At 68.6% G+C, this 18,187-nt stretch overlaps 1 protein-coding gene across 1 annotated transcript; it reads right to left on the minus strand.

Moving 5' to 3' along the window:
• Nucleotides 1-10,980: 10,980 nt before the first annotated feature.
• On the minus strand, nt 10,981-14,201 carry DDN (dendrin). The gene is made up of 3 exons (XM_039514728.1): nt 14,090-14,201; nt 13,293-13,379; nt 10,981-12,877 (listed from the first exon to the last, which is right to left on the minus strand). The coding sequence occupies exons 1-3, from the start codon at nt 14,158-14,160 to the stop codon at nt 10,981-10,983; spliced, it is 2,055 nt and encodes a 684-aa protein (XP_039370662.1). The 5' UTR covers nt 14,161-14,201.
• Between the last annotated feature and the right edge of the window lie 3,986 nt (nt 14,202-18,187).

Raw genomic sequence — 18,187 nt, forward strand, 5'->3', positions numbered from 1 at the left:
TTTGGTGTGTGCGGAGGGGGGGTTGGTAGCTGAGCGCTGAAGGAAACACCAGCTTTTCAGTGCATTAAATCGTGTGCGCTAGTGTCACACGCACACTCACACTCACCCGTGTCACACCTTCCCTGTGAACAGCAACTGGGGTCCAGCGGTGGGGTCCGAGCACTGGAAAAGCTGGGCCGGAAGCGTCGCCCAGGCCTCGCGCTGCCCATCTGCGGGGGGGTGGGGGGGGGCTCTCATCCAGCCTGCAGAGCGAGAGAGCGAGGGGGGCGGGTTAGCTGGGGGGGAGGATGGAGGCCGCAGCCCACGCAGGGCCTCGGGATGCCATTGCTGCGAGCAGACAGAGCCCAGCGGCCCTGCCCCGGGAAAGGCTCGGGGGAGCTGGGTGAAGTGCACAGCGGAGTGACAAGAGGAGACGTCACCCTTGGCTCGCCGGCAGCCTGCGCTGGCCTCAGGCTGGCTGGGCTTGGGTGGGGGTCGGTACAGTGCCAGTGCCTTGCTGTGGGGCACCCTGCCACATGGGACCAGCCTGTGGCTTCCCCCACCCCAGCGTCCTGGCTGAAGTCCCCCCTGGTCCCGCCCCATCCGAGTGGGCACCAGCCTCTCCGTCCCGTCCTGCCCCAGCCAGACATGGCACCGCTCTGTAGCTAACAGCTGCCGCGTTCCGTCCCAGAGGTGGCTGCCTCTCAGCAGTAGGGGAAGCGACAGGAGTGGCTGGCACCCGCCCAGCCTCTCTCTCTGGGGGAGGACGGCAGGGTTCCCACCTCTGCAGCTACATCGGCACAGACTCCCCCCAGCTCCACAACCAGATTGCGCCTGTTACCAAAGGGGTTCAAGCCAGGGAGTCCCCCCTCCTGGACTCCAGCGGGTGCTCAGGAGACCATCAGGATCGGGGCCATTCATACCACGGCGGGGGAGGGGAGTCCAGATGTGGTGTTTAGTTCATGTGCCCCCAGCCACATCCTGGTGCAGGGGAGGGGGCTGTTGTGGGAACGTGGGAGCCGCTCCCCTGCGCCGATTACTCAACGTCAGCTTTAGCTCAGCCCGGTTCATATTAATCCTCGGAAGTAATTTAGCCGTCTCCGCTCGCAGCCCCGTCATTGTGGCCCGACCAGCCCCTTGCCTGGCTTCTAATTAACTCCTTGTGCCTCCGGTTTTGTGTCCCGCGAATACCCCACCTTGTCGGGCCCGCCTCTCCGCTTCCCCCCTCCGCGGGAGCATTCCTGTCCCGACGGGCTAAGGCGCCCCAGCAACCGAGGCAAGGATCGCCCCTAATCCGCGGGCACGCCGGCCTCTGCTGGGGAGGCAGCCCATCACCTACTGGCTGGTAGGTGACCAAGGCCCGAGAGAAACAATTAGGGACAAAGCTGAGAGCCCCAGGGGTCTAATACAAACCTTCATGGGACGGTTGTGTGGCATTTGGGGAGTTTAATGAATTGTCCATCATGCTTTTCAGGTCTGGTCGGCGGGGCTGGATTAATCTGAGAAACCACAGTGGGTAGGAGCCACTAAGCCTGTATTTATTACTCTTCCATTGTAACTAATTGAGGTAATTATCTGTGACTCCAGCCCCGCTGAACAATGCCGCATTCAGGCCGCAAGGCTGGGCCCCCCCCTCGCTGAGCCGAGGGGCCGCACCGCAGAGGACCATGGGACTCCCCACAAGGCCCTGCGCCTGCCAGGAGGCAAAGACGCGGGGCTGGTTCTGCCAGCTCAGTGCCAGGGCCTGGCCGGGAGTAAACCCCGGGAGCACCTGGGCCATGCGGGGTGCGGATGGAGGCGCAGGACCCCAGGCCACTCCTGCACTGGGGTGCAGCTGGCTCTGGAGTACTGGGGGGCTGGGGGCCGGTTTACCCATGTGTTCCCCGTGAGTCCCCCAGCTCCCGCCAGCAGGGCCTGGGGAACCCCACAGATACAGGGCAGGTGGCGGGGGGCAGCGGAGGGGTCAGAGCCAATCCTGCAGCAATCTGACCCCTTCGGGGCCGGGGGGCTGTTCTCCCGCCCCCCCCCCCCGCCTCCTGCAAGCACCTTGCAAGTGGTGAGAATTCGCCCCCACGAGGTTCCCATGCAGCCCCCCCACACCCCTCCGTCCCCCCCAGGCCAGGCCAGGCCAGGCCAGGCCAGGCCTCTCGGGGTTGGCCTACTGCACAGCGACATCGTGTGGCCGCCTTGGGAGCTGCACCGCAGGCCGGCTCCCGCCCTGGCCCCAGTGCAGCTGCCATGCTGGTGGCAGTGGAAGTGTGGGGGCAGGGGAGCGTCAGGCCTCGCTCATCTACATGCACCCTGACCACCCCCCCAGCCCTGCTGCCTTCCCCACTCCAGCCAGCAACCCGCCTCCCTCCTGGGCTGGCCTGCATGGTGCTGAGCCTGGGGGGTCCCCACTAGGCAGCCCCCCCCCCAATTATCCCCACCCTGAGCTAGAGCCATCAGCTCTCCCCCACCCCGCAAGCTGGGAGCTGCCAGCCTGGGTGCAGCCCCCGTGGGGACAGCCTGGGGCCCGGATCAGGCCACCTTCCCCTGCCTGCCGGCCGAGCCCAGCCCCAGGCCCACCCCACAGCTCACAAGTGAGAGAGACGCTTCTGAGTGGGGCAGGGAGCTACGGGCACCCAGCTGCAGGTCATCTGGGTCCCGTCCCGGAGGGGACAGGCCCTGAGTCAGGCATCCCTGCAGTTCACCTGCAGCCTTCATGCTGCCCAGCCCAGCCCAGCCCCCGCCTGCCACCTGCCCAGCCCAGCCCAGCCCCCGCCTGCAGCTCTGCGCCCCCAGCCCAGCCCCCGCCTGCAGCTCTGCCCCAGCCCAGCCCCGCCTGCAGCCTGCCCAGCCCAGCCCAGCCCCGCCTGCCACCTGCCCAGCCCAGCCCAGCCCAGCCCCCACCTGCCGCCTGCCCAGCCCAGCCCAGCCCCGCCTGCAGCCTGCCCAGCCCAGCCCAGCCCCCAGCCTGCAGCCTGCCCAGCCCAGCCAGCCCCCGCCTGCAGTCTGCCCAGCCCAGCCCAGCCCCGCCTGCCGCCTGCCCAGCCCAGCCCAGCCCAGCCCCCGCCTGCCACCTGCCCAGCCCAGCCCCCGCCTGCCGCCTGCCCAGCCCCCGCCTGCCACCTGCCCAGCCCAGCCCAGCCTGCCCAGCCCAGCCCCGCCTGCCACCTGCCCAGCCCAGCCAGCCCAGCCTGCCTGCCCAGCCCGCCTGCCCAGCCCAGCCCCGCCTGCAGCCTGCCCAGCCCAGCCCAGCCCCCGCCTGCCGCCTGCCCAGCCCAGCCCAGCCCAGCCCCCGCCTGCCGCCTGCCCAGCCCAGCCCCACCTGCCGCCTGCCCAGCCCAGCCCAGCCCCGCCTGCCGCCTGCCCAGCCCAGCCCCCGCCTGCAGCTCTGCGCCCCCAGCCCAGCCCCCACCCCCACAGCTCTGCGCCCCCAACCTGCCTGGATACAGATCAGGCACATGGAGCCCCGTCGCTCCCCCCAAGGGTTGTCAGACATGCGAGTTGCACAAGGGCTCCGTCGGTTGGTCTGCAATGTGCCCACAACCCTGGTATCTGGGCCCCAGCTGCCGCCTTGCCCCACACTCCTGCTTGGCCCGGCAGGAGACAAGCTGGCTCCTCCCCCAGCCCCCTCGCCCAGGGGCCGGGCCCTGCTGCGCTGGCCCCCGCTGGCTCCAGGCCGTGTGCCCGAGGCCCCGTGGCCGGGAGCCAGGCCTGAGAGGGTGGCTGTGGTTGAGTGAGCAGCTGTTCCCGGCTGTGGTGAGTCGGGGCCCCGGGCGTGCCGCCGCGCCGCGAGGGAGCCCCTGCCGGGCGCCGGGCAGCCAGCCGAAGCCAGCCCTGCCCCCCTGGCCCCCCCCAGTGTGGCCAGTGGGGGGGGGGGAGGAGGGGCCCCCAGGGGGCACACGGGACCACAGACAGAGCAAAGGACACAGCACACAACGGGGTCCCGTCTGCACCCAACCGCACACACGACCACACAAACACACATGACACACACGTGAACACACGGCGTTGCACACGCGCATACACGTGCACACACACCAACAAATTCACACACACGCAAATGCCTGCACCTGGTGACCCCCTGCGCCCCAGCTGGCGATCGGCGACCAGCCAGCTGATGCGGCAGCAGCGACATCGCGCCCTTCCTCCAATCAGGGCCAGATTGCGGCTGGGCCGTGCCGGGAAGGAGCCATTCGGGACAGAAAACAGCTCACGCAGCTCCAGGGTGGGGGAGGGCCCGTGGATGGGAGGGGTGGGGGGTCGTGCTCATCCCCAGCCGCTGGAAGGCAGCTGAGACCTGGCCAAACTCGTCGCCTTTCTGAGCATCCTCTGCCCCCCGCCCCCCCCCCCCAGCCGCCCATCAGGTGAGGGCAGGTTTCTCGCTGCCTGTCTGCCCTGCAGGGATGCGCCAGGCCAGACAAATTGGAAGCAGATTGCCCGGCCAGCCCTGGGCGTTACAGGAATGGGGTGGGCGGGGGCCGGCCGCTTGCCGTGACTCAGGCGCTCCCTCCGGCGCGCGGCGGGTTCACATCTGGATCCCCCCGACTGTCTCACCACAGACACAACACCTCATGGCACTCCCCCCCCCGCCCCGCGCCCAGTGCTGGCTGCGGCGCTCGCTGCGCTGGTGTCTCTCCTGCACAGAGGCCCAGAGTCACACTCAGCTGGGCCGGAGAGCAGCGGGCAAAGCATGGTGCCAGCAGCGGGCGCTGCGGGTGCAGGGCAGGAGCGCTGCTGGGGGGGGAGTGGGGCGGGTAGGGAAGAGGGCGGCAGGTCAGTTACCCGAGGGGCCACGTGGATTTCAGTGTGTTTGGAAAGTCAGCACTGGGCTAAGGGTGCAGGACCCACCCCCCTGGGGGGAGGAGAGCTGCCCCGTTCCGCTGCCCCCCCAAATCCCATGTAACGCTCCTTTCCCCCTGCCCTGCCCTGCCCTGCCCGCCTGCTCCCGGTGTGCCAGACACCAGGTCCCTGGGTTGGGCCCAATGGGCTGGGGCCCTGACACTCGGGTACCCGAGCGCTCACCCTATGCCAGGCATGCAGGGGACTCCTCCCAGCCCCCCCGGGCATGGGGTGGGCCCAGTGTGTGTGAGGGGGTGATACCAGGCTGGACAAGCCAACAGGACCAAGGGGGTTCGGGGGTGCCGGGCGCCCCCTCTTGCCCTGGCTGAGGTCTCCCAGCCGCCCCCCAGGGAAGGGGGAGTTTTCCCAGCCGCAGCAGGGGTAGCAGTGGAAACGCTCCAGTGACGTTGCGCTGCCCCGGGCATCCCAGACGAGAGGCCCCCGCTGGGAATTTGGGGCTTGTGGTCAAGCCGGGATCTGTCCTAATTGCAGGTCTGCCGGCGGGAGCGGGTGGCTCCTGTGTCACCCGGCACAGTCAGAGGCTGCGTGGCCGGGGCCCTGGGCAGCTCGCCCAGCCCACCTGTGGGCACCGCCGCCCGCTCGCCCCCACCGCCCTGGCCATGGCTGGGGTCAAAGGTCAGGGAGAGTCCGCGGGCCCACCCGGCTGGCAGCGAAAGACCAGCCGAGCCGGAGTCAGCCCCTCTCACAGCTGGTGTATTGTGTGTTCCCTGCAGGCAGCACCACACTGTGTGCGTCACACACACACCCGTACTGACACACACACTCAGCACCACAGATATGTGTGCACACACACACAATCCAGACGCACGGATTGTGCCAGCACCTAAATGCCACTGTGTGTGTTCACAGGTCCCAAACACACTCACACACCCCATGCACACCTGCGTGGCAGGCCCGTGCTCAGTGTGGGGACAGACGGCCCGGTGCAGGTGCAGGTGCAGCGCACACACGCACAGAGGGATGTGTGGGAACACACCCATGTGCACACCCCCCCCCCACGGGGCACGGGGCTTCTGGGGACAGTGCCGTGGGGCATAGGTGCCAACTTTCCCTCCTATCCTGGGGGTGTTCAACCCCCTGCCCCATCCCAGGCCCCACCCCATCCCCACTCCACCCCTTCCCCAAGCCCCCGCCCCGTCCTGCCCCCTCCTGCCTCCTCCCCCTTCCTACATGCTGCAAAACAGCTGTTTGCAGCCGGAGGGGGGCGCAGGGGTAGATTGGCGGGGCCGCCGGCGGATGAGAGGTGCTGGGGGGGAGCTTGGCTGCCAGCGGTGCTAAGCACCCACTCATTTTTCTCTGTGGGTGCTGCAGCCCTGGAGCACCCATGGAGCCGTGGGGGGGGGCTCAGACCCAGGGCCAGGGGCAGGGCCCAGGGGAGCTGGGCGAGTGATTTACAGGGGAGCAGGGTTTGCGGGGGGTGCGGCCCATCCCCCCCGGAGTTCAGCCGGCTCGTGCTGGGTTTGGGGGCCGAGGGCAGCTGAGGTTCTGGCACCGGCCGGAGCTGGATTTAGAAGGTCATTTTCTCAGCAGGGAGCTGGGAGGGATTTGGGCAGCGCTCGGCTCATGGAAACCGTCATCCCGGCCTTCCCCCGCAGTCTGTGGCGCACTCACCGCATCGGCTTCCACTACCATGGAGCCGGGCAAGGGCCAGGGCAGGGGGCGCCCTCCCAGTGCCTGGGGCCCTGACACCCCCATTGCTCAGAGCGCCCAGCCCCCCCAGCTGGCTTCCCACCTGAGCTCTGGGGGCATTTCCATCCCGCCGCTCGGGGTTGGAGCAGAACCGAGCCTAGCCCAGACCCCTGTGCTCCCAAACTGGGCTGTGCTCCGGCGGGCTCCTGGGGCTGCCTGGCTCAGGACGGGCACCCGGGACTACGGTGAGACAGCAGGAGAGGATTCCGAGCTTCCTGGCCTCTGCCACTCCTGCCAGAGGAGAATCTCCTCTAGCTGTCAGCACTACAGGGCTTATGACCCACAGGGTTTAGTCCAAGCAGCGGTGGGCAGGGCTGCCCCAATCACCTGGGCCCTGTGGCCCATTTCCAAACCCACCCACCCCCAGCCTGGGGGCAGGGCTGATGGGGAAACACCCTGCATGGGGCAAGCAGAGACCAGGGGGCAGCGGTGAAGAGTGGCCTAGCAGGCCAGGCTGGCTCGGGCCGGGTGGGCCGGTGGTGGGAGCCTCTCACCTGTGAGTGGCTGGATCCAGTCTGGGCCCCGGTTGGCGGCTCCGGCAGGTTGTTCCCGTCAGATGGTGCCGTGAGTCGAGTTTGGTGGGTCTCAGCTCCCTCCAGGTGTCCTGGAAGCCACACGCCGGATCCCCCCTGTCCCAGCAGACGGGCCACGGGATGAAGGAGCCGCAGCGTGAGCTCCCCACCTGCCCCTGGGCTTCTCTCAGTTGAGGCCAGTTGGACCAAGTGGCTCCTGGTTTTCAGGGAGGCTCGGCTGAGTGCCAGGCAGGGTCCATCGCTGCACTGCACCCCTTGAAAGTACCACAGGCTGGGCCCCAAACCGCTCGCCCCCGGGAGCAGAACCCCCATGGCCTGAGCCGTGGGCCCCCTTCCTGCCCCTCCCCACCCCCAGACCAGTGTCCCGGCCCCCCTGCTCCTTGGGCAGTTCTCACCCCAGGGGGTGCAAACTACCACCTCTGGGGAAGGAGGACGGGGGGTGTGATGCAGGTATCGGCTCCTGTCTCTGTCTACAGCTCCTTGCACGGTGGGGCCTGAGCTCTGCCGAGCCCCCCCACAGCACCCAGCACGATCCACAAGGACCCCACTGTTCCCGCTCCGCGTCCGGCCCGGCTGGGTGCCCAGGGGGGGCAGCCTGACCGGGCAGCCGAGAGGAGACAAGCCAGGGGGCGCAGAGCCTTTTCCATGGTCGAGCCAGGGGCCAGGGCCAGGGGACGGTGGGCCTGTGTGTGGGGCTGGCCCCAGGGGGCACGGGCAGGACTCAGCCGGGGTGAACAGTAAGGGAGACCCACAGGTGCGCTCAGCCGAGTGGCGCACGCAGGCTCTGGCTCAGCCAGCTGTGGTGGGCCGGAGGCCAGGGTGCCCGGCTGAGCTCCCCGGCCCAGAGACAATGGGAACTGGGCCTTCTGGGCCAGAGCTCCCGGCTCTCTCCGGGGCAGCGCGAGATCCCAGCAGCCGAGGCTGAGCAGAACTTTGCAGCTGGGGCCTCTGGCCGAGCCGCCCGGACGGGAGCCCTCCAGCTAGGGGGCGAGGGGTGGGGGCTTTTAACCTGCCGGGGTCCCTTTAAAAGGAAACCGGGTGAGAAAGTCATGGCAGGCCTGAAATAGGGCTCGGACTGGCACCGCAGGGGGGCGGGAGAGCGGGCCAGCGCCAGGCCTGTGTTTGTGGGCGGAGTCCACCTCGAAAAGGCTCCTTAAAAAAGGAAAGTGAGTGGCTGGCAGCAGGATCCCGCGCTGGGGGTTATATTTACCCGCGTGACTCAGAGCCGAGCTCACCCCTGCCCGGAATCTGGGACACTGCGCCGACTGGGGGGGCGGCCGGAGTCAGGGGCGCCAGGAGAGACGGGGTTAGCGAAAGGACAGCAGCGGGCGGGGGGGCTGGAATCTTAGCCCCGAGGGCTGGGGGGCCGGGGGGGCTAAGACACCTGGGTTCTATCTCCAATTACAGGAAGGGAGTGGGGTCTAGTGGGTTAAAGCAAGAGGGGAGAGGGCTGGGAGCCAGGACTCCGGGGTTCTCTACCTGGCTCAGGGTGGGGGCTGGTCGGGTTAGAACAGCGGGGGCCAGGAACCAGGACTCCAGGGTTCTCTCCCTGGCTCAGGGCGGGCAGGGGGCTCTAATCAGGTTGGAGCAGGGGGGCCGGGAGCCAGGACTCCTGGGTTCCATTCCCAGCACTGGGGGAATGTTTCCAGCTAGGCAGCTGGGTTCCATTCCCAGCACTGGGGTGGGGTGGGGGAATGTTTCCAGCTAGGCAGAGCGGGAATCAGCCAGGACTCCTGGGTTCCATTCCCAGCACTGGGGGGGCGGGGGGATGTTTCCAGCTAGGCAGAGCGGGAATCAGCCAGGACTCCTGGGTTCCAAGCTCGTTGCCCGGCGCATGGCACCTCCTGGCTCCGGGCCGGAGCTCCCAGCCGGTGGGTCGCTGCAGACCTGTGTCAGGGAGATAATGACAGGGCCAGAGGGAGGGGGAGGAGCTGGTTTTAAATAAAGTGCAAATTGGACACATTAGTTGTGCGGTTTGTTTTCTTTCCAGCTGGGGGATCCTTCCCCCCTGGGCAGCATGAGTCAGCGGTGGTGGCTGTCCCAGCGTGGGGGGGGGGAGCTTTTTGCCATCACCCCCACCCCCGGTGACTCACCCACCGGAGTCCCAGCAGCTCCCCAGGTGCCCCGTGAGGTCAGAGCCCTCCGCCGCAGCCCAAACCAAAGGGTGGCAAGGGGGGGTGCCCCCCCTTGCCCACGGGGAGCCAGTGAGGCTGCCAAGGGCCACGCCTCCCCCAGCACCGATCTACCCCGCCCAGGATTCATGCAGCGGGGGGGGGGGACTCCTGGTTTCTATTATGGGAGGGGAGTGGGGTCTACTGGGTGAGAGCGGGGGGCTGGGAGCCAGGACTCCTGGGTTCTCTCCCAGCCCCTGGCCTCCACAGACTCGTGTTATTCAGTAGCGTTTTGCTGGGAGGGGGGGGGGAGCTGCGATGGGGTGGGGCAAAGAGCCCCAGAACCGAGCCGTGCCCGGAGCCCCCGCACGCCCGGCCCGCGGGCCCAGCTCCCAGCCCGCGGGCCGGCTCAGGCGCTTAGCGGAGAGAGGGTGAAAATTGGGTGCGTCGCGCCCTCTAGTGGTGGTTCCGGGAAAGGCCCCCTCAAGGCACCTCCCAATTATTACTTCTACCCTCTCTCTGGGCGTTTGGTTTTGAACCCTGGTGCCAGGAACAGGAACTCGCAGCAGGGATTCAGCAACCCAATACTATGAATCGCCTGTTTCTTTAAGGCCTTTCATCTCAAAGGAGCTCAAAGCCTCTTTCCCCAGCAGTCGCTCCACCCAGCACTGAAATGCAGCTGCCTCTGGGGTGGGGCGCAGCAGCTGTTTGGAGGCACAGGGAATCCCTCACCCAGCACTGAAATGCAGCTGCCTCTGGGGTGGGGCGCAGCAGCGGTTTGGAGGCACAGGGAATCCCTCACCCAGCACTGAAATGCAGCTGCCTCTGGGGTGGGGCGCAGCAGCGGTTTGGAGGCACAGGGAATCCCTCACCCAGCACTGAAATGCAGCTGCCTCTGGGGTGGGGCGCAGCAGCGGTTTGGAGGCACAGGGAATCCCTCACCCAGCACTGAAATGCAGCTGCCTCTGGGGTGGGGCGCAGCAGCAGTTTGGAGGCACAGGGAATCCCTCACCCAGCATTGAAATGCAGCTGCCTCTGGGGTGGGGCGCAGCAGCTGTTTGTCAGCAAAGCTGCACAGGAGTTTGGGGCCGGACAGTTAACGGAGTCACGGGCCCGGGCAGCTGCAAGTAGCAAGGGGTTGGTCAGGGTATAAACTCACAGACACGGCAACAAGGCTGGGGCAGAAGCCCCCAGGGGGGTTTATTTCTCTGTGGCCCATTTTACAGCAGGTTTGATTCACACAGAAGAGTCTGGGGTAGAGACACAGACGCCTCCATTAACTGCCCCCCAGCAGGGCCGTATCCAGGGCAGGGTGAGCAGGGCAGCTGCCTAGGGTGCAAAGCCCGGGGGGGGGATGATGAAAAAACCCGATGGGCGTGTGTGCAACTACACGCACTCAGCACGGGCGCTAAAATGCCTTGTTACGGCTCTGCCAGGAAGGGCGCCAGGGCTGGGACGCCAAGCTGGCTCTGACGGGCCTGCCCTGACCCCCACCGGGGAGGGACACCCGCCCCAGGCTACACAGGAGCCTGGCCCGGGGCTCCTAGCTGGGTCTCCCCTTCCAGTCAGCTCTCTGCACCCCGCTGGGCTGCCAGCCCCACCCTGGTGATGAGCCCTTCTGGGGGTCAGCCTTGTCCTCCCAAATCTAAGGGGCATTTGAATGGCTGGGCTTGGCCCCTCCCCACCCACTAGGCCCCGCCCCTCCTGGGCACGCCCTGCCAGGCCCCGCCCCCCTACAGGTGTGAGTAGGAGCCAGGTGGGCAGGGGCGACGGGAGGGAAGTGCAGGGCGCACGAGCAGGGCAGGCCCCCTCCATCGCCCTCACCCCCTTCTGGGCTCCGCTGCCCTGCTCCTCTCCAACCCCTCCTGGCCCCCGCCCCAGGCCTCCTGCCCTGGCTCCCCAGCCTCTGGCACCGCCCCCGGGGGCGCCCCCTCGCCGGCCGGGACCACGGTGGTGTCAGAGCCGCTGCTCTCCAGGCTGCTGCTGCTGTAGGCCAGGGCCTCGTGGCGAGGGCGCCCCCTCCAGGCCACGTGGCTGCGCGGGGCCGGGCCCGCGGGCTCCTCGTCCGTGTCCGAGTCGGGCGCCGTGTGGCGGCGGATGCGGGACACGGCTTCGCGCAGGTCGCGGGTGCAGAGCGACGGGCGACGGGCGCAGGGCCGGGCTCGGGGGGGCAGGGCCTGCGGCTCACCCCGACTGGCACCGTTCCCAGGAGCCTCCCTGCCCCACCCCGGCCCCGGCTCCACAGAGGGATTGGTGCCGTCCCCGGGGGTCTCCCTGCCCCCCAGGACCCCAGGCGGCTCTTCGGGGGAAGCAGCCAGGCTGGGCAGCCCATGCACCCCGGGGCCCCCCACCAGCCGCCCCGGGCTGCCAGAAAGAGCTGCTCCCGCCTGCTGGCCCCAGCGCCCGGGGTTCTCCCGCTGGGCACAGGCCCCCTGTGGTTCCTCCAGGCCCAGTTCAGCCGTGGGGAGCCCCAAGATCCGAGCCGCCCTCTCCCCCAGGGAGCCGTCACCGGGGGAAGGGGGTGGGGGCCCTGCCGCCCGCTCGGAGGCCCCAAGGTGGGGTCGGCTGGCCAGGAGCAGCCTCTGGCATGGAGAGGCTGGGTCCCGGGGCGGGGGGGACCCCAGGAGCCGCACCTGCTCCCGCCGCGGGGGCGGGATGTACTCGGCGCGAATCACCACGCAGGTGGCATCGATCACAAAGATGCCCCCATGACGGCTTCGGCCTTCGGCTGTGGGGGCCTGGCAGGGAGAGGGGGGCGCCCTGCGTTCTGGCCGGCCTCTCTGCTCCCAGCCCTCCCGCTGCCCACTCCTGGCGCTGCCCGTGGAGCTGGCTGCGTAGCCAAAGCCCCAGCCGGAGGGGAGTCGCTGCCGGCCCGGGGCAGAGCCGGGCCCTGCTGCATCCCAGCCCCCGGCGCCGCGGGCCCTGCTGGCCCCTCCGGCTGCCCGGGGCAGCGTGTGGCTGCCGCTGTCTGGGCTGGAGAGTGGGCGGAAGAGGGACTCAGCCGAGCTGCCCCGGGCCCTGGACTGCACCGCGCTCTCCAGCCCCGGGCATAAGAGCCCCGACCCGGCACGGCGCCCCAGGGAGCCCGACCCTGCATGGTAGCTCCAGCCACCCAGGACCTCATGGGGGAGCCTGGCCAGCCGCTGCCGGGGGCCATGCGAGCCGGGAGCGGGCTCTGGGCTGCCCCCGGCGGGCCCCTTCCCATGGGGCGCTGCCCGGCCCCGCTTGGCGGCCGGCGGTGCGGGGGCGGCGCGGGGCCGCTTGGTGGGGAGAGTGCGGTGGGGCGCGTCGTAGGCAGGGGGCGAGATGTAGGGCGGGGGCCGCGGCTCATTCGGCTTGCGGCTGCCCTGCCCCACCCGGAGCCGTCTCAGCATGTGGGTCTCGTAGCTGGGTGGCCCGGCTGGGAGCACCTCCATGGCACTCCCTGCCAGCCGCCTCCTGCCCAGGACGCTGGCTGCTGCCCCCTGCCCCCTCCTCTCCGGGGGGGCCGCCCAGCCCAGGCCCCTCCTGCCCTCCGAGCCGCCCCTCGGCTTCCTCTCGCTGGGGGCGTCTCGGTCCCCTCGCGCCCCCTTCCCCAGCAGCCGCAGGCCCCGGGGGTCGCCGCTGGAGGGCAGCTGGGGCAGAGGAATCGACTTGCTCCACGTGGGGTCCTGGTGCACACGGGGCCCCGGGCGCCGGGCCGGCCACAGCTCAGCCGCAAAGTGCTTCTCCCGACACCTGCAAGGCAGAGAGAGACCCACCCGCTCAGGGCCCAGCCTGGCGGGAGGGGACCCGGCCGCCCCACCCACTGCTAGCCTGCTTGCGAGGGGGGCCCAGAGGTCCCGGATAGCTCACTGGGGGCGTGCTCCCCCCTTCCCCAGCTCTGCCGGTGCCCCTCACTCCTGACCTGCAGCCCCCTGCTCTCCCAGCCCTGGGCTCCCCCCTTCCCCAGCTCTGCCGGTGCCCCTCACTCCCGACCTGCAGCCCCCTGCTCTCCCAGCCCTGGGCTCCCCCCTTCCCCAGCTCTGCCGGTGCCCCTCACTCCCGACCTGCAGCCCCCTGCTCATGCACGCCAGCCTAGGGAAAGCTTTGCAAAGCGGTGCCCTCCGCCCCCGCCGGGAGGAATGATCTAGTGAGAAAGGCCCTGACTCACGCGTACTCCCCCGAGATGCTCCGGTAGATCCAGGGGGTGCCGGGGCCCCGCGGGGGCCAGTGCCCTGGGTCCATGGCGCTGCTGTGGCTGCAACAAGAGACCGTGTTAATCTCAACCACCAGCAGGTCCGTCCGCTTGCAGATCTGCAGGTGCCCAGTGCCCGGTGCCCCCCGCTGCCCATGGCCCCCCAGCACCGGGCAGCCCAGCATGGTCCCAGGGGACTTGCTTGTCCGGCCGCGGTGAGCCGGGCGAGCCCCCGAGGGAGCGCGGGAGGGATGGGGGCTGCCTGTGCCCACAGGCTGCTTGTGAGCCTGGGAGCTCCGCGCCAGGGCTGTGTCGGCAACAGGCACCGGGAGCAGCGCTTTGTGCGGGCGGGTAAGTGCCAGCCTGCCAGCAGCCGGAACAAAGCGTGCACACGGGGAGACAGGCACGCAGCGTGCGCACGCACACACACACACACGTGCACAAACGCACACACACACAAACACACACATGCACACACATGTGCACACACACACACACACACACACACACACACACACACACATGCACGCCCTGAAACACATGCAGCCACCCCCCAGCAGGTCCCGGTGCCCTGCAGATGCCCCGCTCCCCCCAGCACCCACTGGGCACCTGGCTGGGCCCTGGGCGATGGCAGCGCCTGCAGGTGAACCCTGTGAATGCTGCCCGCTCCCCGACTGCTCTGCGGGCCACTATGTGGTCCGGGGGGGGGGCTTGTTGGTAGGGGACACCCCCGTCCCAATTGATGTCCCAGAGCCCAGGCTGCCCCCACGTACCTGCCGACGGGCACCTCCCGCAAGCCCAGCTGGGCAGAGCTCAGCTCAGTCCGGGGCCTGTGCCGGGTCATTGCTGGGTTAATGGGGCTCCCGCCCCCCCCAGCAGCGCGGGCCGCTGCAAGGCGATGGGAGTGTGGTACCTGCCCCCCCATCTGAAAGGGCCTCCCAGCTGCTTCCCCCCGTGTCATGTCACCCCCCAGCCCTGCCGGGGGAGGGGGCAGCTCCGTTTAGTGGTTAGAGCCAGGACGCCTGGGTTCGATCCCCAGCTCCGGGAGGGGCCTGGGGGCTGGGAGCCAGGATGTCTCACCCGGCCAGGGCTCAGGCCCCCCCAGGCTTTACGCAGGGCCCCCCCATTACTCCGAGAGATGCAGCAAGCGCACAAATTACAAGGTTTGGCACAACATGCTGCAGCCCACGCCGGCTCCGAGCGAAACCTAGCAACCAGGCGCCGGCATGGCAACGGGCCCAGCCGGGCTCCAGCTCTGCCCAGAGGGGCTGGGGGGGCTCTGCCGAGGGGACATGGGGGGAGCCCCAACGAGTCGGGCTGGGGCTTGTCCCTATGGGTAGAGCAGCTGGGAGTGGCTCTGATCTGCCCTGGCCGGGGTGTGCACTGGTGACGAGAACCCAGGCGACCGGGCCGCGGTCAGGGCTCTCAGCTGGGCCAGCAGGAGCCGGCCCCCAGGGCAGGAAGGTCCCAGGCCGCGCCCAGTGCTGGAGACGAGATCGGGCCCAGTTCAGCCGCACCCTGTGCCCACCCCTCAGCCCTGCCCCAGCAGTGCCCCCTGTGACCTGGCTGCCTGTTTCCGTCGCTCGCTGGGCTCCGGCCTGGCGCCTTCACGCCCGCCGAGCCGCGGCCCCACCTGCCTCTCGGACCCCGACCCCAGCAGGACGGCAGGGCCCTGGCGCCGGGACGGCAGCACTGACAGGAGCAGGCGGCTCCGGGTGTCACTACTCAGCCCCCCCCCCGTGTCCGTCGCAGCCTCCCACCCGGCAGGGAATGTGCCTGGCTCAGCACTGCCTGGGGAGGCACCAGGGCTGTGGCAGCCTCGCCAATGGCAGGGGAGCCGGGGCACAAGGTGGGCGAGGACTGGGGGGGATGAAAGCCCCCCCCATGTTCCTTGTCTCCAGACCCCCGCTCCCAAGAGGCCTGTTGATGACACTGCTGGGCTTGGTCATCCCCTCCCCCACCCTGCTCCCCCCACCCCCTGAAGCCTGCACCTGGCACCTCCTGCCCCCCCACCCGGCACCTGGCACGCCCAGGCCTCCCACCCTGAACCCGACACTCCTGACCCCAACCCTGCACCTGGCACCTCCTGCCCCCCCACCCTGCACCTGGCACGCCCAGGCCTCCCACCCTGAACCCGACACTCCCTGACCCCCAACCCTGCACCTGGCACCCCCTGCCTCCTCTACACTGCTGTCTGAGCCTGGCACCCCCAACCCTACACCCGTCACCCCTCCCCACTCCTCCTGCAGCCTGCACCTGGCAGCCCCCCGTCCCCTAGCCTGCAGCCTGCCCCCCACCCTCCCCGCTGCAGCCTGCACCTGGCACCCCAGGCCTCCCACCCAGCACCTGGCACCCCTGCCCCTACCCTGCAGCTTGCACCCTCCCACCCTGCACCCATCACCCTCCCAGCCCCTGCAGCCTGCACCTGGCACCCCAGCCCTCCCACCCTGCAGCCTGCACCTGGCACACATCCCCCCCCCCGCTGTCTGCGCCTGGCAGCCTGTCCTGAGCCCCCCACCCCCAGACAAGTGGCTGCTAGTTAAGTTCATGCTGCTCCCAGCCCTGCCCATGTCCCCCCTCTCCCTGCCCCCCCCCCAGGTCAGGGGCGGCTCCAGCCCAAGCCATGGTGGGACTGTAGTGGCTGCTGCTAGGGGTGGGGGGGCGGGCAAGGCCCAGGTAGTGACAGGCCGATGCCTTCAGGCGGCAGGGTGGGGGGGGGTTAGACAGCAGCTGGGCCCCCCAGCCTGTGCCAGCAGGGCCCTGGAGCCAGGCCGGGGTCTCCAGGCTTGCAGAGGAACCCAGGAGTCCTGACTCCCACAGCCATATACTTACCTCTCCCTCGGGCTCAGAACCCAGGTGTCCTGGCGCCCAGCTCTGACCATTAGCCCACGCTCCCTTCCTCCTTACCCCTCCCTGCAGACGCCCCCAGACCCGCTGCTGTCCTGGGCTGCCTGGTCACCCCTCCCGGCCCAGCAGCTCCCCGGCTGGTCTCTGAGCCAGGGATCCCAGGGAGCTGCCAGAGGCTGGCGCCTGGAGGAGGGGTCCTACAGCCCCCCCTCGCCCCCGGCTCTTTGCACCCTTTTAGAAAACCCACCGGTGGAACAAACAGGGATTTACGGGCTGGACAACAGCGCAGGCTCAGCGGATTCCCGGCCACCCTGCCCCAGGGAGGGTCACACTGTGGGGCAGGCAGGGCAGCAAGCCCCCCGGGGAGCCAAAAGCCCCCATCTCCCACTGGCTCTATGGGGGAGGGGGGGGCAGCAGGCCCTGCGCTGTGCTCCATCTGGGGCAGGTCCCAGGGGTCCCTCTGTAGGTAAATCTCTGTATTATGCCCCCATGTTCCTACAACTTCGCATCAGCTCCGTATGCAGAACAAGTGGTGCTGAGCCTTGGGCTAACGATCAAAAATGTCTTTTTGCTCGGAGTAGAATAAGATCCCCACCCCCCACCCCCCTTTTAATCAACGGCCCTGTTGAATGAACGAGGTGTGACTGAGCCAGGCGTGGAGGCAGCACCTCCCGCCAGCTGCAAGAGCTGGAGAGGGGATGGGAGCCAGACCCACGAACAATAAAACGTGTCCGGGGGGCTTGCTGAAGAAGCCCAGACCTATTGCCAGCCATGGGGGGTAGTAGCGAGCACCTGCTTTGGGGAACACCCTCTGTGCAGCATTGGGACAACACCCAGAAAGCAGCAGCCCAAAGGACCAACAGACACAGATTTTGAGGCTGCTATAGATGTGAGGGGTCTCAACAGGACCCTGGGGCTTGTCGACAGGGAGCATCGGTCCAGCTCAGAAGCCCGGCTCCCCCCCTCCCCCCTCTAACTCACCTGGCCAGTGAAGTTAAGGGGAGTAACTCATTGGTAACAAGGTCGAGCGTGTGGGCACAATATCTCGTGCGTATGATACAGGGCTGGTTGATACACGGATCACCAAGAAACGTGGCGCTGCCTTTTTCCCCCTGAAGATCCTGGGCGGCACTTTAAGTACATGGACCGGGCCCCACGCAGCACAGAGCAGCGACTTGGGTTCAAATCCCCGTGCTGGGACGAGGGGAAGGGGAGGAGGGAGATGCCCCAGCACTGAGCACAGGCCCCAGGGCAGCTGTTTCAGGCTCTTACAGGGCCCAGCTCAGGAGCTGGTAGAGCCCAGGCCCCAGGCTGCGTGACCACAGGGCTGGGCTACCAGGAGGCTGCGGGTCAGGAGTGAGGGGCACTGGCAGGGTTGGGGGGTGCCCAGGGCTGGGCTAGCAGGGGGCTGTGGGTCAGGAGTGAGGGGCACTGGCAGGGTTGGGGGGTGCCCAGGCCTGGGCTAGCAGGGGGCTGCAGGTCAGGAGTGAGGGGCAGCGGCAGGGTTGGGGGGTGCCCAGGGCTGGGCTACCAGGGGGCTGCGGGTCAGGAGTGAGGGGCAGCGGCAGGGTTGGGGGGTGCCCAGGGCTGGGCTACCAGGGGGCTGCGGGTCAGGAGTGAGGGGCAGCGGCAGGGTTGGGGGGTGCCCAGGCAGCTGTTCTGTTCCACACAGGTTCTCATCACGCTCACGGCAGCCTGGTATTGAGGCACTGGGTGACTTGGCCAACACTGGGGCTCTCGCCCTGCCTGGGGGAGGGGGGTGCATCCTGCAGGGCAGGGGGGGTTGTTTATACAATCACAGAAAGTGGGGCTGGAAGGGCCGGGCTGAGGCATCTACTCCAGCCCCTTGGGCTGAGGCAGGGCCCAGGACCCCCAGCCAGCCCTGACGGGCGTCTCCAACCTGGCCTGAAAACCCTCCCGAGCCAGGGATCCCCCCGCCCCCGGACCTGGTCCCAGAGCTGAGCTGCCCTGAGCCTCATCTCCACCCGACAGCCCATTGCTGGCCCTGCCTCCCACGCGATGCC

This window comes from Mauremys reevesii, linkage group 25 (assembly GCF_016161935.1).
Source record: "Mauremys reevesii isolate NIE-2019 linkage group 25, ASM1616193v1, whole genome shotgun sequence".
Lineage (NCBI taxonomy): Eukaryota > Metazoa > Chordata > Testudines > Geoemydidae > Mauremys > Mauremys reevesii.

Excerpts from the sequence above, each read along its gene's own strand:
- DDN (XM_039514728.1), bottom strand. The coding sequence starts at position 14,160 with ATGACCCGGCACAGGCCCCGGACTGAGCTGAGCTCTGCCCAGCTGGGC. Across the intron at positions 13,380-14,089 it reads CGGGAGGTGCCCGTCGGCAG|CCACAGCAGCGCCATGGACC; the intron begins GTACGTGGGGGC and ends CTCTTGTTGCAG. Across the intron at positions 12,878-13,292 it reads AGCATCTCGGGGGAGTACGC|GTGTCGGGAGAAGCACTTTG; the intron begins GTGAGTCAGGGC and ends TCTGCCTTGCAG.